The sequence below is a fragment of the Dipodomys merriami genome, unplaced genomic scaffold (genome assembly GCF_024711535.1).
Source record: "Dipodomys merriami isolate MVZ:Mamm:240054 unplaced genomic scaffold, mDipMer1.0.p SCAF_13, whole genome shotgun sequence".
NCBI classification, from domain to species: domain Eukaryota; kingdom Metazoa; phylum Chordata; class Mammalia; order Rodentia; family Heteromyidae; genus Dipodomys; species Dipodomys merriami.
Window position 1 is genome coordinate 1,568,123 of NW_027202604.1, and position 24,797 is coordinate 1,592,919.

General features: G+C 36.0%; 1 protein-coding gene across 18 annotated transcripts in view; it reads left to right on the top strand.

The window, feature by feature from the left end:
• Positions 1-24,797, top strand: part of Erc2 (ELKS/RAB6-interacting/CAST family member 2) — a 1,008,017-nt gene that overhangs the window by 329,475 nt on the left and 653,745 nt on the right. For all 18 annotated transcript variants that reach the window (XR_011371144.1, XR_011371143.1, XR_011371142.1 and 15 more), the window contains 2 exons: positions 493-648; positions 18,436-18,603. Coding sequence is in view for 15 of the 18 variants with exons in the window: in XM_070018479.1 (XP_069874580.1) it covers positions 493-648; positions 18,436-18,603 (324 nt within the window). In the remaining 3 variants the exon portion in view is untranslated. The remainder of the gene's footprint in view (positions 1-492; positions 649-18,435; positions 18,604-24,797) is intronic.

Genomic DNA, 24,797 nt, shown 5'->3' on the forward strand with positions numbered 1-24,797 from the left:
TTTGTCTGTGTTTTAGATGAGAATCCTTTTCTCCATTAGTAGGTTTGGATTTCTTTCTCTCTTAGAGTCAAATTCCAAGCATGCCTTAAAAAACCAGCTATAGAATGTATACATGAACAAACTATTTTGTGTGAATAAGTGAACTCAAAAATATAACTTGGTTAGCTGTAATCTAAGCTACAAATTTGCCCATTAAAATAATGTTTTGTTTTGTTTTTAGCACTTTGGATCACTTGTGTCACTATTATTTGTTAGTTTGGTTCTGGATATTAGTGAAACATATCTAGGTAACTGTAATGTATGGACACATAATTGACAGAGATTTCAAACAATTATCATTCAGATGGTCCCCAGAAGAGAAAACATAAGCCATTCTTAATTCAGGATTAGTCAGCACCAAAGTGAATCTATCTCTACCAAAGCTGCTTTCCTAAATATGATCTGAAAAGGCTCAAAAAAGTTTTCTTTTTCTTTGTTTTTTTTTACCAACAGGACACAAAAATTGCTTCATTGGAGCGAAACATAAGGGACCTTGAGGATGAGATCCAGATGTTAAAAGCTAATGGTGTGTTGAATACTGAGGACCGTGAGGAAGAGATCAAACAAATAGAGGTTTACAAAAGTCACTCCAAGTTCATGAAGACAAAGGTATGCCCAGAGTTGCAGACTCTTACATCCTTGGCATGACTAAAAAGTTATTATTTGCACACATACTTGTTTCCAATGCCTACATTATCTTGTTAATGTAATATTATGAAATATATTGAAAAATAAAGGAGAATGTAGAAGATTAATTCAGAAATAAATATTTCAGAAAGGGGCCAGAGAAAACTTTTGGTGGAATTTCTGCTCACTGTGAGCTTCAGGCTCATCTGGTGAGTTTCTTTGCTTTTTTGTTGTCATGTGAATAGACATATTTGAATACTTTTTTTCATTTTCAGTTATTCTAAGTTTGCTGTTTTTTTAAATTGCTATGTTGCCAGATTTATTGCCCATCTCTAGAAAGTGTTTGTCTCAAAATGTCCTGGTCTTATAAGTCAATGTAAATCATTTTAGTGGTACCAAGACACTGTAGTTTTAGCATAAGACATAAGTGACTTTAAGTCTTAGTGTTCTCATTTACTCAAATTACCCAATCTTTATAAACCTTGCTTTCTTCATCCATAAATTGAGTCCCATCATAATTCTTCAGTGATTTGCTTTATTTAAAGCAGTTATGTGAGCTTTAAAATGCATTCAAGAAACATCAGGCATTGTTTATATTATTGTTATTAACATCAGTTGTTATGGAATAATTATAAAATATTATTTGAATAATTTGATCTATTGATTTATATTATAGTTGTTAGTTTTAAAGAATTAGCTTATATTTTCAAAATTCAAATTAGGTGCTTGAAACTGATTAAGTGGATGGAGCACCAAATATCTACTATTCTTGTGTGTATTAACATATTTATTATCAAATTATTAATTAAAATTAATTATTAATGTTAAGTAAACATTAATGATTACTAGATTGGTAAGAAATCTCTTTTGAGACTTTTAGATGCTTTTGTTTACTTCTGTCTTAACTATTGCTCTTCTGAAAATAATCACCATATAAAGTTAATTTTTTGCTTATTTTTCTCCCATATATTTTTTTTTTAAATTTGAAAATGCTAAAAACAGGGGAGTTACATTTATATGTCAGGCAAAGAGCACATTTCCTTGTAGATAATGCCACCCTTCCCAAGCTTTTTATCATTTTTTCTACCATTTATCCTTAAATATCATTTTTCTCCATTTTAGTAATGTTTCTGTATTATATGATACAGCAGAGTTAGAGAAAAATAGGAGAGAACCGTTTACATGTTTTATATCAGTTATTAAATATATTTATGCTCTATGCAGAAGTATCAAATTATGGACAGGAAATGATATTTAGTATTATAATATAATAATATCTAGTGTATGCATACATATGTGTACTTATTCAAAGGGAGAATAACCAAATACTGGGCTTCTGTCAACTTTCATTCTTTAGGTAGGCAGTGCTACTATATCAAAAAGTATATCAAAGATAAGAGATACCAGAAGTAAGCTGTGGAGTGCATTTGGTTGTAACCATTTTCTTTCAGGGATTGCCACAGAATTTCAAATCAGTTTCGTGTACAATCTTCCATTCTGGTTTCCTTTTGGTAGTTCTTTCTTCTTAGAGAGTTGAGCTGAGGTGCAGCAAGTATAGTCTTTGGATGCCCCAATCACTTTGTGAATGCAGACCAGCGATACAACAGTGAGTGAAGTCAACAAATTTTGGGGGAAATTATTGTTCTAGCATCAGTTTCTCCTCCTCATGTTGTCATCCAAGAACCAGAGGCCTGACAGTTATTCTACAGCTGAGAGTACCATAAACATGGAAAACTCTACCCTCTTCATGTAGTTGTCCAGGTGAAGAAAATATCTTCAGCAAGCAAGTCATAACAATTATTGACTACATTTGTCTGAGAGGTCTTCAATCTTTGAGTAGATTTATCTAACACAATGGCAAAAGTTCCAAAGGAGGTCAGGTCTGAAGAATGTTCAAGAAGCTCATGGTTCAGTGAGTGGAAACAGTGTGGCAGAAGACAAGCAGATTCTTGCATGCCTTTTGTTTCTGCCCTTCATGGCCTTGGAAACTGACCTATGTCCCTCAGCCATACTTTCCTTCTGACATACTTAAAGGGTAGATCTGGGGATTAAAAGATGATTAAATAAAATATTGCAGTTAAAGTATTAGCAAATATAGAAATAATGATGAAATAATGCCATAGTTGATAAAATGATAATTATATTTCAACTGACTTATGTGAAAATGGGTTTTTAAGAAATAAAAATAAAAAATGAATTCTATTTCATAGATATCCCTTATAAGAAGATACACATTAGCTAAAAGGTGCTAGCAAGATTCAGTTTTTAAGTTTTCTCCCTTAAAAGAACATTCTTAATGGCTGAGCCCTAACATTTAGTTCTCATTCTTTAATGACTGAAAAATTCTCCTGCTTTGAGAGGCAATCGGGATTTCTTATTTAAGCCTAGAAATGCTAATTATTACAATATATAAAACATGTAGATTAGAGGAGAAGAAAATATTTTTTTTGTCTGTCATGGGGCCTGAACTCTGGGCCTGTGTACTGTCCCTCAGCTCTTCAGCTTAAGACTAGCACTCTACCACTTGAGCCACAGTGCCACTCTTCCAGCTTTTTCTGCTTATGTGGTGCTGAGGAATCGAACCCAGGGCCTCATGCATGCCAGGCAAGCACTCAACCACTGAGCCACCTTCCCAGCCCAGAAGAAAATATTTTAAGTAGCCATGGAGATGGTAATGCAGTCCCATTTTTATCTTGGACACCTGAAAAGTAGAGCCTCTTGAAAGTTGTATAAATTAAATAGAAGGGAAGATCTAAATTGTTCTTATAAATAGTATATCATTGTAACCAGGATATTACACTTTTGGGGAAGGTGGAAAATAGGTTGCAAAAACAAAAAGCAGATACTTAAAATCTCAGCTGTTGTTAAAGCAGAACAGTTGACGTGTTTGCAGGCAGAATTCTTAGCATTTAGGACATCTTTGGCCTGTGGATATTGTCCCTGAGATATGAGACTCTGGAAGACATCCTGATCTGTACAACTCTTCCTTGTTGTAAAGTCCATTTTCTATCCCAATTCAAAGGTCTGAGAGAAATCAGACTGGAGAGCTGAGTCTAACAGGCTGTGGAAAGCATTTACTTTCAGGAACATTATTGAGACTTTGAGAATGGAATGTACCATATAAATAATTGTTTTTCCAAGAATGATGGCATCCCTTTTCTGTACAAGGCTTTGTTCCTAGCCTAACACATTTTTCATCTACTGATCCCAGTATTTCTATATTAGCTGCTCCCTCTGTTTTTCATGTTTGCCAAAGACGCCACTCTGCTGTCTTAGATCTCTCTGTCTTTATTCTGAATTTGTAACACATTTTCTTATAAACCCTGATGGCTTACAAACCTCATACCCCAAACTGCATAATAATAAGCATATCACTTTCTAGACATGAGAGTTGTATCTGCAGTGAAAAAGAAGCTGTTTTCCTTGGCAGAGTGGTTTTGTCAGGGTGCTGGTTGTGTCCCAGACATCAGTGGGGGGAGAATTTTCAGACAGGATGAGGTGTGCCTGAAGTCCACATGGACTTCATATGAAGCATGTGATGTAATTCCTTGGGCTGTTCTTTTGTCCATTAAAGGTACAGACCTTCCCAGGCCTCTGCTTTTCATGGAGGTTCAATTGCATCACTTTTCATTTTTTATTGAGTTTATGGCCATTAAAAAAAAGCAAAAAATGCATATTTTAATGGAAGAATACAGCTTTATCCTCTGTAACTGTATTCTCCTTAGAGAAGCCTTTTCTGTGGTATGAATAAATATTTATTTAAAAATTTACCTTGGATTGGAAAATTGTTGAATGAGAACAGGGAACCACCTAAGCTCTCTCCCAAGAAGCATGGTTTTGAGGTCCCATCAGGCATTCCACATCTAGAGAGTCACATCAAGTAAGCTAAAATTATACAGAGATAGACAACAAAAAAGAAGATTATGGACTGATTGTATAAGAAGACAGAAACCAGTGTGCCACTAACAGTGTCAGTGGTAGCAGTGGCTGTGCCTCAGGATTTGCCCAAAGCTTCACTGTGGAACAGGAAAAAGTGGAAGCCCACAGCTGAGCCAGCCACCATCAGATGCAGAGGAAATTCATCACAATGGGGATGGTTCAGAGCATCACCAAGGGAACTGTGAATACTCCACAAGTGACATCCCCTTCAACACCTGGATGGAAGCCTCTTACCATCCCCAATAAGAACACTATTTATGAAAGTGGAAAAGAAGCTGCCAAAGCACCTGGATGGAAACACTTGAAGAAGAAATGTCTCCATTTTTGGAAAGGGCAAAGAAATCTGATACTCTTGCACCACCCTTCTTTGGTGGCAACTCAAAGCCCACTCATTGGGAGGCTTCTTCAGTGAGCAAGCAGGCATTGCAGTCAGGCCTTTGACCAGAAGAGCACCTTGGAATTACAAAATCAAAAGTCTCTAAAATATCACTGACTCTCCCCCCTCCCCCACAAAACCAGACAGTTCTTAAAAGCTGATTGTGTTTCTAGGCCATACTGAGCATAGGAATCCAGGGGCTAGCCACCCTTCCATATCTCCAAATGCTACAGATTCCAGATATACCACAGCTCCACCCACACTCAAGCACTCTGCAGTTAAGAGCCTACCTGTGAACTAAAGTGCCACACCCCTCATTGCTGCCTCCTATACAGCGGGAGGAGAGTTATACTGACTCCAGTTTTGTAAGGCAGAAAGTTCTTCTGACTACTCAAACAAACTAATTAGAGAATTCATCTTTGCTCTTTGATTTATAAGTAAGCTACAGACAGGGTTCTAAAACCTAGTTATTTGTTACTGAGAATGGGAATCTAGGTAACAGCTACACCCACAGGTCAAGAAGGCTTCAGAATTCCACTACCACCCAAGCCTCTGGATGCATCTTACCTGTGAAAAAGGAACTCCACTTCCTGGTGCTACCCATATATTGGCTACAAAGACAGGTGCAGATCTCAGTAACTAAAACAGAACCTCCACTAAGATACTCCATACTAGACATGGGGAAATAAAAGATCCTCCAAATGGGGCTGGGAAGGTGGCTCAGTGGTAGAGTGCTTGCCTTGCATGCATGAGGCCCTGGGTTTGATTCCTCAGCACCACATAAGCAAAAAAAAGCAAAAAAAAAAAAAAAAAAAAAAAAAAGAACAGCCGGGCACTGGTGGCTCACGCCTGTAATCCTAGCTACTCAGGAGGCTGAGATCTGAGGATCGCGGTTCAAAGCCAGCCCGGGCAGGAGAGACTGTGAGACTCCTATCTCCAATAAACCACCAGAAAACCGGAAGTGGCTCTGTAGCTCAAATGGTAGAGCGCTCGCCTTGAGCTGAAGAGCTGAGGGACAGCGCCCAGGCCCAGAGTTCAAGCCCCATGACCAAAAAAAAAAAAAAAAAAAAAAAAAGAACAAAAGATCCTCCAAATTGCAGGACTCATTTTTTTTGGTTGTTGTTTAGTCTCAGATATGCAGACTATGATAATTGCTGAGCCTGTTTTTAGTTGTGTGCTTAATTAATTCTGGCTATATTTTAAAATTTATTTTTAGTTTTTTCCCTTCTTTTCCTTTTCTATTATTTTTTTACTTCCTTTATTTTTCTTTCTATTTCTTTTAGTTTTATTTTTATTTCTTCACCTTCATTTCTGATCCTTTTCTCTTTCTTTTCTTTATTCTCTCATTCCCTTATTGTTTGCTTGACTGTATTTGTGTCCAGTTTGATTCTGTCTAGTTGGCACTTTCTGTTATGTTTTTGGTTAGTGTGGTTTACCTGACCCTTATAACAGATTTGCTCACTACCTACAACTATATATAATCTCTTTTTCTGCACCACAATACTCATCCCAAAACAAAGTGTAAGAGTGTTTAGATAAGGGAATAGTTGTCTATAATTTAAAACCTCTGATTTATAGTCTATGCAATTGTAGGGCTCTATGATATATATATATTATATTTATTTATTTGTATTGTGTTCTGTGTGGTTATGAATTTGAGTGCTTTTGTTTCCAAGCTCAACTCCCACAAAAAATTACCAGGCAGTAGAGAAGACAATGAAGGACCTAGAAGATAGTTCTCAAAATGCTTTAAAACCACTGCTGATGGAAGATAGAAAGCCTACATAAGGTTATGTACTAACTGAAGCTTATTACTTACTGAAGCTTATTAGAGGATTTTATGGAGTCCACAAATGGAAAGTTAAATAAATGCCAGAAGGAAAGGGAGAAGACACAGGTAACCAAAGTAAATAATTCCATTTAAGACCTAAAAGAAAGCTTCAGTAAGGAGATAGACACTATCAAAATGATAAATTATAAGTCTGAAAATAAGAAAACAAAGAAGACAGATGTTATATAGAAAGAGAAGAGCATTATCCAGAACAGTCCCAGAAACAAGCTTGCAGAACTTCAGGATTCAATCAGAAGACCTAATTTCAGACGGATAGGTACAGAGCAAAGACAAGACAAGGCAATTAAAAGGATAGGAAACATTTAGTAGAATTCGAAGAGAATTTACTGAATATCCAAAGTGATAGGTCCATTTGGATACAAGAACTCCAAACGAATCAGACTAGAAAAGAACCTCCTACTGTCATATTGTAATCTCCACAGAGACCAAGGGAAGGACTCTTAAAATTGTCAGAAAAGATGAATTACTTATAAAGGAAAAACAGTGAAAAGAAAGACAGATTTCTCAGTTGACACCATAAAAGCAAGGAGAGCCTGAAATAATGTATTACATACCTTAAAGGCAAACAACTACCAACCAAGAATATGTACTCAGCATTACCCACGGGCCAAATAAAAAACTTTTCATTACAGAGAAAAACTCAAGCAATTTTCTTCATCAAACCAGGACATCAGAACGTATTTAAAGATGTCCTATATACCCCCCCCAAACTGCATAGAAATGGCCCCTCACCCCAGAATACTATATAAATATAACAAGAAATGATAGGCACAACCCCTAAGAAGGTGAATATCATGGCAGGAACTACCAAGCGTTTCTTAGTTCTGTCAATATGAATGGACTTAACTCTCTAATTAAATGATGTAGAATGACTAGTTGGATCAAGAAGCAAGGCCATTCATCTACTGCCTTCAAGGGATACATCTTGCCCACAAAACCCAACATACTCTGAAAGTGAAAAGGTAGAATAAAATCTTTCAAGCAGTTGGCACCCATAAATAGACTGGAGTAGCAATTCTAATATCAGATAAAATAGATTTCAAAGTAAAATTAGTGAGAAGAGAAAAAGAAGGTTATTATATACTAATATACTAATAAAGGGATCTCTCCTATAGGAGTATATAACAGTTCTCAATATCTATACACCAAAATTTGGACCATCAAACTTCATCAAACAAATACTACTTAACCTAAAAACACATAGATTGAAACACATTGATTGTTGACGACTTCAATGCTTTGCTTTTGTCTCTGGATATATCAACCTAGGAAAAACTCTACAGACCTACTTGCATTGATCAAGACATAACAGACAGCAACAGATTATTTCACCCAGTAACATCAGAATATACATTCAGAATATTCATGGAACATTCTCCAAAATATGTTATATTTTAGGTCACAAAGCAAATCTGTGCCAATTCACATAAATGCATCTGTCTTAACACAGTGGAATAAAATGAGAGTTCAACACCAAAAATCATCACAGAAAATTCTCTAACTCATGGAGACTGAATAGCCATTGAGTGGCCAGTGAATTATTAAAGAGATCAGAACCGAAATTCATACATTTATACAACTTAAGAAAAATGAACACACAAAATACCAGCTCTTCTGTGACACAGAAAAAGCAATACTCAGAGAAAAATTTATAGCTTTGAATGCCCATATCAACAAATTGAAGAAATCTCAAACCAGAATTAAGCACCTTGAAATAGAGCAAAAAGTCAAACCCCAATCCAGTAGATAGAAATAAATAATTAAAATTGAATCGGAATTAAATGAATTAGACTTGCAAAAAGCCATAGCAGGGATCAACAAAACGAAGAGTTGTTTCTTTAAAAAAGATTAACAAAATTGATGGACCCTTAGCAAATCTGATGGAAAAAGAAGAGAACACACCCAAATGAATAAAATTAGAAACAGAAATAGGAACATCACAACAGAAGCAACTAAGATTGAAAATATTATAAGGGAATATGTTGTAAACCTTTATGTTAACAAATTGGAGAATCTGGAATAAATTGCTAGTGATTGTTCATATATGCAAAGTAAACCAAGAAAATTTATATCAACCAAATAAATGCCTATCAAGTAATGAAATAGAAATGACAATAAAACACTTCCCCTCCAAAGAAAGGCCAGGACCAGATGTATTCACAGACAAATTCTATAAGGCCTTCAAAGGAGAAGTAACTCCAATACTCCTCAAACTCTTCAAGAAAATTGAAAGTGAAAGATCTCCTTCTATGCATCTAGCATAACCCTCATCCCAAAACTAGATAGAGACTCATCAAAGAAAGAGAACTGTAGACCCATAACTTTAATGAACATCGATGCAAAATTTCTCCATAAAATTCTGATGAAGTGAATTCAAGAACAAACAAAAGTAATATATCATGATCAAACAAAATTCATGCTAGGGTTGGAAAACTGGTTCAATATATGCAAGTCTATGTAATTCAACACATCAACAGGAGAAGGACAAGAACCACATGAACATCTCATGCAGAAAAAGCATTTGTCAAGATGCAACACAACTTTATGATAAAATCTCTGGAAAAGCTAGAAATCCACGGAATATATCCTCAATATAAGGCTGTATAGGTCAAACCTAGAGCCAGCATTATACTTCCTGGTGAAAAGTTAAAGCCATTTCCTCTAAAATCAGGAATGAGATAAGGATGTCCACTCTCTCCAGTCCTCTTCAATACAGTACTGGAATTCCTAGAAAGAGCAATTGGAAATAGAAAAACATAAAGGGGATCCAAATAGGGAAGGAAGAAGTAACATTCTCCCTCTTTGCAGATGGCATGATCCTGTATTTAAAGAAACCTCTAGATACCTCCAGATAAAGTTACTTGAGCTGATATGAAACTTTGGCAAAGTAGCAGGGTATAGAATTAACCCACAAAAATCAGTAGCTTTTCTGTATGTCAACAATGAGAAGAGTGAGGCTGAAATCAGGAAAGTAATTCAATTTGTAATAACCTCAAAAACATACCTCAGAATTAACCAAAAATTTGAAGCATCTCTATGACAAAAACGTTAACAATCACAAACAAGAAATTAAAGTAGATTTAAGGAAATGGAAAACTTACCTATTCCTAGATTGGAATGATTGACATTGTAAAAATGGTACTGCCCAAACTGCTTACAAATTCAATGTAAGACCTGTCAAAACCCCAACAACATTCTTGAGTGGTATAGAGAAAGCAATTGAAATATTCATATGGAATAATAGAAGACCCTGGGTAGCAAAAACAATCCTTAAGAGGAAGAACAGTGCTGGTGGACTATAACAAACTTCAAACTATATTACAAAGCCATTGTAGTAAAACTGAAATGCAAATCAAAAATTAGAAATGCAAATAAAAAAGAAATGCAATTCAAAACAACATTGAGATTCTACCTCATTCTGATTTGAATGGCCATTATCAAGAAAACTAACAATTTCAGAGGTCATTTGGGAATGCTACTTCAGTGTTGGTAGGAATGTTAAATTGTTCAGTTACTCTCAAAATCAGTATAGAGGTTCCTCACAAAAGTTACCATAGAGCTTCCCTATGCCAAATGATCCAACTCCCAGGCATTTATCCAATAGATCACAAACTGTGTTCACTGCAGCATTGTTTACCATAGCCAAGATATATGATCAGCCAAGATGCCCATCAGTGGATGAATGGATCAAGACATTTTGGTGTGCATACACAATGTAACTATGCTTCCATTAGAAAGAATCATATTGCTTCATTCTTAAGGAAATGGAAATAGTTGGAAAAAATTATATTAAGCAAAATAGGCCACACCCAACGAAACATAGGTTGCTTGATTTCCCTTATTCATAGTATTTAGAGTGTACGTAAGCACAATAGATAATAAAAATAAAATTTACAATTGAACATGCCAAGCTAAACAGGACTCTAAGCATTGATACAGTGAGGCCAGAGAGGATATCTATAGGAGAGTACCACAAATGCTCAATAACTATGTACATTTGATCATTTAAAATATTGCTTATTGAGATGAACTCTGAGAGTTTTTTAAACATTATTTTTTTTCTTATCCCCCCCCTTTTTTTGCTTTTTTTGATTTCTGTTCCTTTTTTCTTCTATGCAAGTTCATCTGATTTGGGGAGGGTAAAGTGAAGCATGGGAATTGTAGCACAAAGATTGAATTAATTCAGCAGTAAAATTCACTAGACATGGTTGAAAATGAACTATACAATTTCTGGGAGAGTGGGATTGTATGCGAAAAAAACTGGAAGAAAACAAGGGAAAAGGTGACACTTTAAAAAGAACTGCAACCCCTGTAGACATCATGTTTACAGTAAAAAAATATATATATAAAAAATCCTCCTGAAAGTGATTCTCAGGGAGCTATTATAAGCTAGTCTCTACTTCATGATTTGTAAGATGAAATAGCTTCATCACTATTGGCCTACTTTATTGATGGAAGTAGGTCTATTTAAACCCTTCCAGTTCTTTCTTTCTAGTAACACCATTCTGTGGACTGATGTGATTTCATTCAAATTTCTATCACTTTACACATACACCAGTAAACACTGATCAGTTTTTTTTTAAACTATGTATGTCTTCTTAGTTAGGCATGCAGAGCTGAAAGTTTTCTGGGTTTTGTTTCAGATGTATTGTTTCATATATGATTTAGAGGACCATATCCTGAGAACAGTAATAATCACAACTCAGTTTCATTTGTGTTATTATTTAAAGTAACCCTAATTCTTCTTTCCCTTCTTTTATTTATATTCTTTTCTTGCTGTGTCTGCGAGAGAGGGAACTTACTTTTATTCCAGGTATTAGTGACTGTGGACTCATGCTTCGTGTGATTATAAGGAAGTGATGTTCATCGCAAATTGCCTTCCCCTGGACAGTTCCCTGTCGTTTCAAAATGCATATCGAGAACAACTATATTTTTTTCCCAGGGAGCCTTTAAGCACATTCACAATCCTTCTTAAGACTATTTTCTATTCAGCCTGTATCAGTTCTTTGGAATTTGTTGAGCAATGGATGAAACTTGTTTGTTCCCTGATTCAGTGTGACTTTTCGTGAACGTAACTTCCTTCTATACCTACTTTCTCATAAATTGTGGAACCTGTACCCTCTGAAGATGGAAGTTTCATTCTTTATTAAACATGCCATTCTGTTCCTACTCAGCTGTTACATCAGTATCTTGTTTAATGTTTATGTCAGTTTTTCTTACTGAAAACAATGAAAAGTCCTACATGAGCTATATTTTTGAAAACATGTATGTGTATGAGCTGTCAAGTTAGCACCATGGGAGGAAGCTTTTGTTTTAAGTAGAGCACAAGTTATTTATTCAGGCTTGTGTTTGTTAGATGGATAGACTTGAGCTTTGGTTTCATAATCATAAGGACATTATAGAAAAGACACAGAAGATGAACAGTATCACCACACCCTGATAGATACCCTCTCTCTCCAAGAGTAAATGAATAATAACTTCTTTAAATTACTCTTTTCCTGCTTAGACTAAGGGATTCTGGGGTGAGGGGAATGATGTATTTTAAAAGCTTGAGTCAAGTGAAAGTGACTACACTGGTTTTGAGCTGGCTCTCACATTGATGTGCTTATGTTATGATTCAGAAATTTCAAGTAAGGAATGTAACTTGGAGGAGTTCATGATTATTTGTGCCCCTAGGAACACAGTGTTCTAAAACACTATATATTCAATGTAGGCTTCAAGATTTCTTGAGAAAAAATTTCAAAAAATATGAAGACACAGTAAACACAAAATATGTGAAAAGCAAACTACTGTGCACGTTATACAGCAGAAGAAGCATTACAAACTACTTCAGAAGTTAGAACAGTAAAAAAAGACCATGAAATAACTATGCTTTAGTAATTAGAGACAGGATTAAAATATGAATAAAGATCAAGACACTATATAAAATACCAAGCAATGTTAAGATACCAAGTAAATGTAAAGATAACCAAATCGAATAGCTAGAGATTCAAAACAAAAGTGAATTTAAGAGCTTAGTTTTAACAATAGAGGAGCCATAGCAGACAAGGAATTTAACAGGTTAGCAATCAAAATAGAAAAAATAAAAATATGGAAGGTAGAATAAGATCTTACCTGAATATAATCATAGTTTCATAGTAGAAGAGGGATGAAGTGAAGGGCAAAGTCACTATTCGTAAACTATCTTTGAGGAGATGAAGGCTGAGATTTTTCTAAAATTAATGATATGTTGAAATCTGTAAATTCAGGAAGTCTTATATACCACAAGTAGGATAAATATAAAATAAATATATGTATTTTTATCAAAGAGATTTTGAAAAGCTATATGAATCTCAGGAGCAAAGAAAATATTTTCTTTAACTTTAAGGTTTATTGGAACATTGGTTCAAAAATGATATGTGAATGATGAAGTACATGAAAAGATGTTTACTACTGGTAGCCACTGGAAACACACAAATCTAAACCACAGAGTTATCACTTGACCCTTACAATGATTGTAATGAAAACTGGCAAGTGTTGGTGAGTGTGAAGAAACTAGTGTTCTTTTTTTTTTTTTTTTTTTTTTTGGTTGGTCATGGGGCTTGAACTCTGGACCTGGGCTCTGTCCCTCAGCGATTCAGCTCAAATCTAGCATTCTACCACTTGAGCTACAGCACCACTTCCAGTTTTCTAGTGGCTCATTGGAGATAAGAGTCTCATGGACTTGCCTGCCTGGGCTGGCTTTGAACTACAATCTTCAGATCTCAGCCTCCTGAGTTAGGTGGGCTTTTAGGCGTGAGCCAGCAGACCTCGGCTTGAAACTAGAGTTCTTATACATTGATGGTGAGAATAAAAATTGGTACAGTAACCTTGGATAACAGGTTAAAAATTCCTCTAAATACTAAATGGTGAGTTACCTTAAATACATGAGTGCAGCTGACACACTGATTTCATTTAGTGTGGAAAAATCCCAATAGTGGGCTTTCTGGGCCATATTAAAATTTTTTCCACTTAATTTTTTAAAAACACTTTTTATATTATTTTCTATGGCTATACCAATTTAGATTCCTATACTCAGTGTGATTCCTTTTTTTCATATCCTTGCTAGCAGTTGTTGTCATTTTTCATTTTGATAATACATATTGTCATTGCAGCCAGTTGATCTATCATAGTACTTGATTCCCCTTTCTTTATTTTGATTAGTGTTGTTGAGAACAACAGCAACAACATTACTGTCTTTTTTTTCTGAGAAATACCTTTAGGTTTAGGACATTTTAAAAGCTGAATTAATTTTTGGTGTTGAGTTGAGTTCTTAACCTATTTTAGATATTAACCCCTTGACAGAGTATAGTTTCTGCATTTACTGAAAAGTAGAGTCTTAATGGAATATCTGAGCTGCAAGCAAAGTAACAAGCAAAGAAATAAACAATTTACTGATGAATGTGTAGGTAAATCTAAAGAACTACAGACTACAGACTATAAAGAAGTAATAATGAAAACTGCGTGCTGGTGGCTTATGCTTGTAATCTTAGCTATTCTGGAGGCTGATATCTGATGATAGTAGTTTGAAGCCAGCCTGAGCAAGATTCTTATCTACAATTAATTACCAAAAAAGCCAGCAGTGGAGCTGTGGCTCAAGCAGTAGAGTGCTAGCTTTAAGCACAAAAGCTCAAAGACAATGCCCAGGCTCTCAATTCAAGCGCCAGGACTGGTACAAAAAATGTAATAAATACATAACAACAACAGGAGTTAATTGACATATGTGGCAATAGCATTTATGTCAAGAAACTGGTAACTAGGGAGCTGGGAAGGTGATTCAGTGGTAGAGTGCTTGCCTTGCATGCATGAGACCCTGGGTTTGATTCCTCAGCACCACTAAGCAGAAAAAGCTAGAAGTGGCACTGTATCTCAATGGTAGAGTGCTAGCCTTGAGCTGAAGAGCTGAGGGATAGCGCCAAGGCCCAGAGTTCAGACCCCACGACTGACAAAAAAAAAAGAAGCTGATACCTGGACGAATAACAGCCCCACATTAGAAAGAAACAAAGGAAAAAGTATAAATGAAAATACAACTTCTAAGTGTTTGACAAAAGTATGTGCAAAAAGCTATTCAAATTAATATATATATAAATATAAATATATATATGAGATAGCATATGGTTGAAGCACATTATAAGATGATTTAGTTAATGTTACATGTATCAGGTCATGAGTCAAATGGTAGAGTGCCTTCCTAGGATGTTCAAAGCCTTCAGTTCCTTAGTGCCACCAGGTCCCCACAAAATTACATATATCTGTAGTGAGTGCCCTGCTTAATTTTGTCAGATACGATACAAATATGTGTAATTCCATGAGATTTCTAAAACAGGGTTAAAGATACATTGAAAATGAGAAAATACATTAGTTTAATTCTAGGTATAAGAAAGCTGTTGGGCTTTAAGAATTAAGACACCATTTCTAAAGCTAAAATAATTGGCAGAACTTTAAGGAGAAGTTTATTAGTTAAGCCAGATAGTAGATGATTTTAATGTATCTCTAAGTCATCAACAGATGATACAGATTTTGAAATATGGAAATACTAACCTACATAATTTAAATATTGTCTAATACTATGCACATTGTAGGATATTGATCCCAACAGTTTCTGGGTACATATTATTTTTAGCCCACCATACTCAAAATTAATTCATGATAACGATCATATTTTGTCATAAAATAAGATCTACCAAGCTTCAAATGGCTAGTCTTAATAAGCAAGATGTTTAACACTTATGGGGTACCAGTAGTTCAGACCTTTGATCCTAGCTACTTAGGAATCTGAGTTCTACTCAGGAATATGAGTTCTGAGGGTTGCAGTTTGAAACTAGTCTGGGAAAGAAAGTCTTTGAGACATGTATTTCCAATGAACCAAAATGTGGAAATGGAGCTGTGGCTCTAATGGTAGCCATGAACATAAAAGCTTAGTGAAATCACCTAGGACCAAGTTCAAGCACCAGGAATGGCATACCCCCCCACCCCCACAAAAAAAGAAAGAAAACACTGGCAATAAAGAAATTATGGAGAATGTGAAGGGTAAACAAAGGAGGAGGCTGCAATGCTTGATAAGAAATGTACTCATTATCTTGCCCATGTAATTGTAACCCCTCTGTACAGTATGTTCACAATAAAAAAAGAAATTATGGATATATTTGGACATAAATATATTTATAAATGATTCATGTATCAAAGAGGAAATAATAGTAATTAGAAAATAGGCCAGAGCCGGGTGCTGGTGGCTCATGACTATAATCCTAGCTACTCCGAAGGCTGAGAGCTGAAGATTGTAGTTCAAAGCCAGCCCAGGCAGGAAAGTCCATGAGACTCTTATCTCCAATAAACCACTAGAAAACCGGAAGTAGTGCTGTCTCAAGTGGTAGAGCACTCGCCTTGAGCTGAAGAGTGCAGGGACAGTGCCCAAGCCTAGAGTTCAAGCCCCATGACTGACCAAAAAAAATAAAAAAAAAAAAAAAAATAGAAAATAGTCCAAAACAATGTCAATGTTACAAATTGAGTTAGTAGGATCAAGCTACTGACAGGGAAATTTATTCTTTTAAATCTAACATAAGAAATGAGACATAGGCTGAAAATTAATTAAATAAGCATGTAACTTAAAAAGTTTGGAAAATGAATAATAATAATAATAATAATAATAATAATAATAATAATAATAATAATAATAAATAATCCCAAAGAAGGGAAACTATGGAAAAAATTTTAAATAAGAACTGAAAGAAATATTTCATAGTAACATAAGTAAATATTCCTCATTACAATAACAGTAGCGGTAAAAAATGTTCAAGATCATTCTGTCATCAGAGCTGTGCAGGAAACATAAATAATAGGATCATGGTCCAAGATGGCCCAAGCAAATGTGAATATCTGTTCCCAAAATAACAAAAACAAAAACAGCTATGTGTTTGTGTCTCAAGGGATAGAGTGCCTGACTAGTAAGCATGAAGTTCTGAGTTCAATACCAGATACTTCCCCTTCCCTCCACCAAAAAAAGATGAATATGATAAACCATGAGTTACAAAAAGTTTGCTGCTATATATCCACTAAATAGGCAATGGTGCTCACACTTGTAATCCTAATTTCTCAGGAGCCTAACATCTAAGGATCAAGGTTTGAAGTCAGCCTCAATATGAAAGTCTGTGAAACTCTTATCTCTAATTAATTACTCCAAATCCAGAAGTGGAAGTCTAAGTGACGGCCTTAAGTAAAAAAGTAATGGAAAGTGACAGCACATTCTCTAATGATTTAAAAAACTGGTGCAATTGTAATAAAGGAGAAATTTCTGAAACTTAGAAGATATTTATGAATATCTACTATCTCTATTAATGAAGAAACAAAACTATTTTATATGCAAAAAGGAAAGCTAAATCAAATATCAAATTGAATGTTGGAACATTGAAATTTTTTCCTTTAAATCCCGAACTTGACAGAGATGCCACTACAGTTCTATGTAGTTCTCTTGCAGGTTAGGCCAGAACAGGCATACTAGCATTTTGTTGCATTTAGTTGCTGAAAGCAAGACACATTCCAGCGTTCCTTCACCAGAAGATAAACAGATTCCATCTCTAGTTGTGAGGGGTGATGTTGAGGAATTGGTGGGAATGGTTTCTGAAGACCTTCTACCATAACTCATATAAGATTGGCATAGTAATTATAGGTACGTTAAAAACAATAGCAAGACAGAAAAAAACCACTTGTGTCCCTGTCTTAGGGTTCATTTCACTCAACATCTCATATTATATAGCTTTTGACCTTTTCTGCTTGTCCTAGACATATACTAGTTATTGCAATAAGGGAAACCATGGGACCTATGTTTCCTCCCTCCCTCCTTATCTCCCTCCCTCCCACCCTCCTTCCCTCCCTCCCACCCTCCCTCCTTACTTTCCTTCCTTCCTTCCTTCCTTCCTTCCTTCCTTCCTTCCTTCCTTCCTTCCTTCCTTCCTTCCTTCCTTCCTTCCTTCCCTTTCATTCTTCCTTTCTTTCTGTCTTCCTTTCTTTCTTTTTCTTGGTGACGGTTCTTGGGCTTTAACTCAGGGCTTGGGGACTGTCCCATGGCTTTTACTCAAGAGTAGTGCTCTACCTGTGTTTAACATGGATTTTCCTGCCTGGGCTGTCCTCAAACCTTGATCTTCAACTCTACCTACTTAGCTTCCTGAGTAGCTAGGATTATAGGTATGAGTAGCCAACATCCTGCTTTTTGATGATTCTCTTTAGACATGTAATTTTTGAAGCATGTGAAGTTATATCTTGGATTAACTAATTACATTGTCATTTTTTGACATTCCTGAGAACTAAAGTGGTAATAAAGTTTTCCTGGATGAATAGGTTTAGCCAGAAAGCTAAAAGCAAAAAATGAGACAAAAAACAATCATTGACTTTACTGTTCCTATATGGCTTCCTCTAGACCCTGTAGACTGTGATTTCCTGGGCAATTTATTTATTTTTGTACATTTCATGGCTTGTCCTGTTGGATTAATAATCAGTAGCTACTGAAAACTAAACAAAATTAGCTCTTATCAAATACAAAGTTTAGTAGCCATGTTTTCTAATTTTGTACAATTTTATTGTTTTGCAGATTGATCAGCTGAAGCAGGAACTTTCAAAGAAAGAGTCAGAACTTCTTGCCTTACAAACAAAGCTTGAAACCCTTAGCAATCAAAACTCAGATTGCAAACAACACATTGAAGTGCTTAAAGAGTCGCTTACTGCCAAAGAACAGAGGGCTGCCATTCTTCAGACTGAGGTAAGGCATTGCTAGAGGATTCAGCAGATAAGAGATGCTGAAGTTCTAGAAAATGTCCTTTCTTTTTTTTTTTTTTAATTTTATTTTATTTTATTTGAGAACATACTGTACAGAGGGGCTACAATTACATGGGCAGGATAATGCATACATTTCTTACCAAGCATTGCAGCCTCCTCCTTTCTTTACCCTTCACCTCCCTTCCCAGCCTCCCCCCTCCCCCCACCCAATTATACCCCCCTCCCCCCCCACACCGACATTGTAAAGCTGGTTTTGACATGACATTTTGTACTTCTCATTGTTGCAACAGGTCCACCTGAATCCTTAAACGACTTGTTTGTCCCCATCTCCTCCACATGTTATACTGACATCAAATATAGTGAAAGCGGGGGTTACACTGTGGGGGAGGGACATACAAAGCAACAAAGAAATAATCTTATAAATGCGTTAGAAACACATGCATGAAAGAAACGAAAACATTAAAATACATATTTAAGGGTTCATTTTCCTAACATCACATTATCTGACCTTTTCCGCTTGACTCATACCTATACTATATATTGCAAATAAGGGAAACCATGGGACCTATGCTTCTTTGGGCCTGGCTTACTTCACTTAATATAAGTTTTTCCAAACCTTTCCATTTCCTAACAAATGGGGAAATGTCATTCTTTCTGATGGAGGCATAGAATTCCATTGTGTATATATACCACATTTTCTTCATCCATTCATCTACTGAGGGGCATCTGGGTTGGTTCCATATCTTAGCTATGGTAATTAATGCTGCAATAAACATAGTTGTGCTGGTAGCTTTAGTGTGGTCTTGTTTGTAAACATTTGGGTAAATGCCCAAAAGTGGGATTGCTGGATCATAGGGGAGATCTATGTGAAGTCTTTTGAGGAACCTCCATACTGCTTTCCAAAGTGGTTGAACAAGTTTACATTCCCACCAACAATGAAGTAAGGTTCCTTTCTGTCCACATCCCCTCCAGCATCTGTTGTTGTTAGAGTTCTTGATTTTTGCTGTTCTAACTGGAGTGAGGTGATATCTCAGTGTTGTTTTGATTTGCATTTCTTTTATGGCTAGGGATGTGAGACTCCTATCTCCAATAAACCACCAGAAAACCAGATGTGGCGCTGTAGCTCAAGTGGTAGAGTGCTCACCTTGAGCTGAAGAGCTGAGGGACAGCACTCAGGCCCAGAGTTCAACCCCCACGACCGACAAAAACAAAACAAAACAAAACAAAAAAAAAAAAAAAAGAAAATGTCCTTTCTTAATTGCTGTCTGTAGCAGATTGCTTATCCAAACCCTTGGGGCCAGTTGTATTTGAAATTCTGATTTTTTTTTCCCCAGAAAGTTGAGCACCATCTCATGTAATCATAGTTTGTAACTTCAAGTGATATGACAGAAACATCCTATCAGGGACCATATAAATCTTTCTGTAGAAAAATATTCTTGACCTGAAGTAGGGTAAATAAAGGCTTTATATGTCATGTCAGCTCATATTAGGTTGTGTCACCAGGAGAATTTTCTTCACCCTTACAATTTTAATTTTAATTTTTCAAGTTTTTTCAGATAAGAGAATTAAAGATAATGAGTTCAATCTGAAATGATTTCATTTTTTAATCAAAATCCTAAAATAATTTATTTGCTCTCTGTGTAGGCAGGTCTGCTTCCTGGCACTCATTCTCCATGGGTTTCTTTGGAAGGAGTACCTTAATTTTCAAAATTATTTTACCCATTGTTAGTGTTACCAGAGGATGCTGGTTTCCCAAATTTCATAGAATAAAAACTGTCTGGTTACCTTTGGGTTGTCCCTTTGGCCTTGCTAAGAAATGCAGAACATAAAGTAGTGGGCAGTCTGGCAAAGAATGTAATGAATTGCCCATTGTATGCTAAGGTAGTATGTTTATAGATTGCCTTGTCAGGAGAAGTCAGTCTAATTGATATGCATCTCTCTGGGGAATTACTTTGTGTGTCTATATTTTAGGGTTTGTATGAAGGGTTAGATTTGCTGTGGACGTTAATGGGGCTGTTGAGCAGGACTATGTTTAACACTGCATACACAGGAGAAAGGAAACAGTTTTCAAATTGGATAGGTTCAGGACTTAAGTCTATGTACTTGCTCACTGTGATTTTGTGGAAAGAGTTGAATGGGCATTATGAAAACCAGTTTTTTCTCTGGCTTCCTACCCTAAATGGTGGCAGGTAGTTTTCTGACCCCTGTTCAAGAGCATGGAGGTTTTTCTTTCTTTCTTTCTTTCTTTTGGTTTGTTTCATGAAGCAGATGATTATACCTATATTATATCTTAAGTTATCATATACCATATCCCAGAATCATATATGTAATATCAGAATTGCTGATAAAATCAGGGGCTGGGTTGGATGGAGGAATTCTTTCAAGTAAGGCAGCCTGCCTACCAAAATAGGCAGTCAGCTCCAGAATTCAAGAATGATAAAGGTCAGCTCTGAGGAGCTTCTCTTCTTAGTCCCTTTTTTTAAGAAAAAAATATTTTATTTTTTTATTGGTCATGAGCTTGAACTTAGGCCTTGGGTGCTATCCCTGAGGTTTTGTGCTCAAAGCTAATGGTCTACTACTTTGAGCCACAGTTCTACTCCTGTTTTTTCTGGTGGTTTAGGAGATAAGAGTCTCACAGACTTTTCTGCCTGGGTTGGCTTTGAACTATAATCCTCAGATCTCAGCCTTCTGTATAGCTAGCACCTAGCACCTGAGCCATCAGCACCTGGCTTTTCTTTCTCTTTGTCCTTTTTTTATTCTGAAGATCTTACCCAGATGTTTCCCTTTTCTCATTCCCTCCCTTACTTTACTTCTTTCAAATTAATGAAGTCCAAGTTGGACCGGTAAGTATTTCATGGAAAAGATGGTGGTGACTTCATATGGATAGCATCTGTCCCACATTCAAGAGTTAAAATGACCTAATGAAGAGATGGTGCTTTGAAGTGAAAAAGAATATTCTCCTCATGCAAAGAAAGTGAAATGACATTTCTGAGTCTTCTACTTTGAAGTTGGGAGTATAAGATTAATGACTTTATCAGCTGGAAACATCTGAGGAAATTTCAGTGCCTTTTTTTCTTCTATTAAGGTTTTGTATACAGAAACATAAGAGAAAGTTATCTAATGATGTTCATCTCTCAGAGAAAGCAATTTTGGTTGAAATTAGCTCTAATTATAGGATCACAGAAAATGGATTTCTGGAAGCAGGGTAGAATATTTTAGGATTTCTCTTCTCCGTGGAATAGAAAATGGATTTTTGGAAGCAGGGTAGAATATTTTAGAATTTCTCTTCTCCTTGGAATAGCTGAAGGAAATAATAGTCATACTACCTCATAATAAGTGAGGTTGCTTAGAGGGTAGGTACTTAGTGGATAAGATATATTTTGTTTCATTATGTACTTCAGGGAATGGTCTTGAGTTGAAGGACACATGGAGGAGCAATGCTCATCCTCAGAGCAGGGTATATGTGACAGCTTCTTGCAGTTTGATACTTGATTCATTCTGAAAGCCTTTGCATAATAGAAAAGGTTTCTCTAAAATAGGAAGAGCCTTATTGGTTACTTTGGAATATCTTTGTTGTCAACTGGCTTTGGCTACTCTTCTAGTATATGATGTACATGACAAATGTCATTGGCTACTCTTTTAGATATGGTATATAAACAACAGATGAGCTGGCTGAATAGTTATCTCTATGAGGAAGGTTCGCCTACTAAGACATTAGTGCTTGGGAGATGGTGGGCTGAAGGGTGGGATGAGGGTTGGGGGTAAGCTGTCTTGGTTTGTGGTTATGTGGCTTGGCTTCATGGTTTATTTTAACTTGTAAAAGTGCCCAGATGCTTTTTTGACATGTGTGCAATAAATCAATATAATAATAATTACACATATACAGAGATATACCACATAGCTTTTAACATAACATTTTACTTTCTAAAATAGCTTCAAAGGACCCCAAAGCCAAGCTCCTTATTTTGTTTCTTACCTTGATGTTTCTCACATACCAAAACTTACCCATTCAGCAACTCATGAATTCCATAGCAGTAGGTAAAACAATGAATTGGATTTCTTTTGCAAGTTGATTTTTTTAGATTTTAGCATAGTCATATATGAAGAGGGACAAATGTTAATCCATGAACACAGCATTCAGAAATGGGGGCATGTGGTTGGGCCCCTATATCTCTGTTCAGCATTTATAATCTGGATCAGACCTGAGCTTCTGTGAACTTTATGGTCTCCATATATAAGATGTCAGTCATTGTGTCATCATGGCACCTCTGGATATAAAGTGCCTTGCATATGGAAAAGGGTTCTAAATACAAATTGTGCTTCTAATGATACTGTTATTATTGCTATTATTGTTGTTTATCAGAGATGTTTTGTGAAGTTGCATATAATTACTTACTGTCTTAATCATTCTGTGTTTTAGTTTTGAGAATCCCTTTTCCAGGATTTAGGAGTTCAATTGAGTCAATTTTTACAATGTATTAGAAAAATTCAGAGATATAAACATGTTGTTAGAGTAGCCATTTGTTTTATTTTCTATCTCAAAATTAAGATATTTGTTTTTTTCCTCTGGCAAGTACACTTTTTTTCTGACTCATCATAATTTCCAAAATTCCTGTCATGACAACTCTTACATGCATATGGTTTAGAAAATGTGTCATCTAAAATAGATACACAATGCTCACTTGTATAATAATTTCTTTTCAAGATAAGTAAGGAAGGGTCCTATTTGTCTAGGAATAAATACTTGAGAATTTAGTACACAATAGAGAAAAAAAACTGAGGAGAAGGTAAGGAGGATGTGGGAGGTGAAGCTACAGTCTAACTGAACTGTTTCCAAAAAATCAATATTCACATTCCAGCAAAGAGTCCAAGGCTAGAGAGTCACACTAAGTGAGCCATAATAGTACAGAGATTTGGGCCAGAGAGGAAAAAATCAGACAACCTGCTTTAGAAGGCAACTTTGAGCATACACCAATGCTGTGGTAGCAGCAGCAGCAGCAGCAGCGATGAACAGGTAGAGTCAAGACAAAGGTGGCAGAGACAGAATACACACAGCTTTTCACTCCCCTCCAGGATGAACTGGATGATTAGGAACAGAAATCTACATCTTGCTGGCCACAGATAGACACAGGTAATAGACTGAAAAACCAAGGGAAAGCAACAAGCTTATAGAAACACAAGAAAAATGGAAAAATCAAGAAACCTAAATTCCCACTCAAAATAAACAGGCAACATATCCGTCAATTAAAAACCTAAAGGATACTTCTGAACATGCTCTACAAACACTACTGGTAAACAAGATGAATGAAAACATTGGAAGCCTGTACATGGCTATGTGTGAGTGTGATGAGGCTAACCAAAGATTAATAGAGGAATTCATGGAATCCACAAGTTGAAGGTATTTCAACATAAGTAAAGAGAGTCCGATGGAAGTATAGCCACTCAGCTAAAGGATTTGAAAGAGAACACTGAAAACCAAATCAAGGAAGAGTCCATTCAAGATCTGAAACAAAGCTTTAGCAAAGAAATTTAAGCCATCAAAACTGATCAATTAGAACGGAAGGAAATAAACAAAGGAGAATATCTTGACAGCAGATTAGCTGCAGAATTTAGAACTTTTGGAATTGAAGATAGTCTAGACTTTATAGAGAAAGAACACACAATTTTGCAAAACAAATCCAGGAAACAAGAGATTCCCACAGGAGATACGAGACACAATTGGAAAACCTAATTTAAGGCAAATTATTATTAAGAAGGGTCTAGAGAAAGAAGCTAATGTAATAGGAAACATGTTTAGCAGAATCCTAGCTGGGACCTTCCAAAATATCCATAAGAATAGGCCCATCCAGAGACAAAGAAGCCTTTAGAACCCCAAAGAGACCAGACCAGAACAGGACATATCACTGCCACATTATAATCCACATAGCATCATTAGAGACCAAGAAAAGGATCCTTAAAGGGAACAAACAATCACCTAGAAAGGAAAACTAATCAGAATAACTAAGACTCCTCAGCAGAGACCATGAAAGCAAGGAGAACCTGGAATGAGACATGACATACCCTAAAGACAAGCAACTAACAACCAAGAGTGGTATACTCAGCTAATCTCTCCTTCATAATTGAAGGACAAATGAAAGCTTTCCACAGTAGGGGAAATGTTAACAAAGTATCTCTACC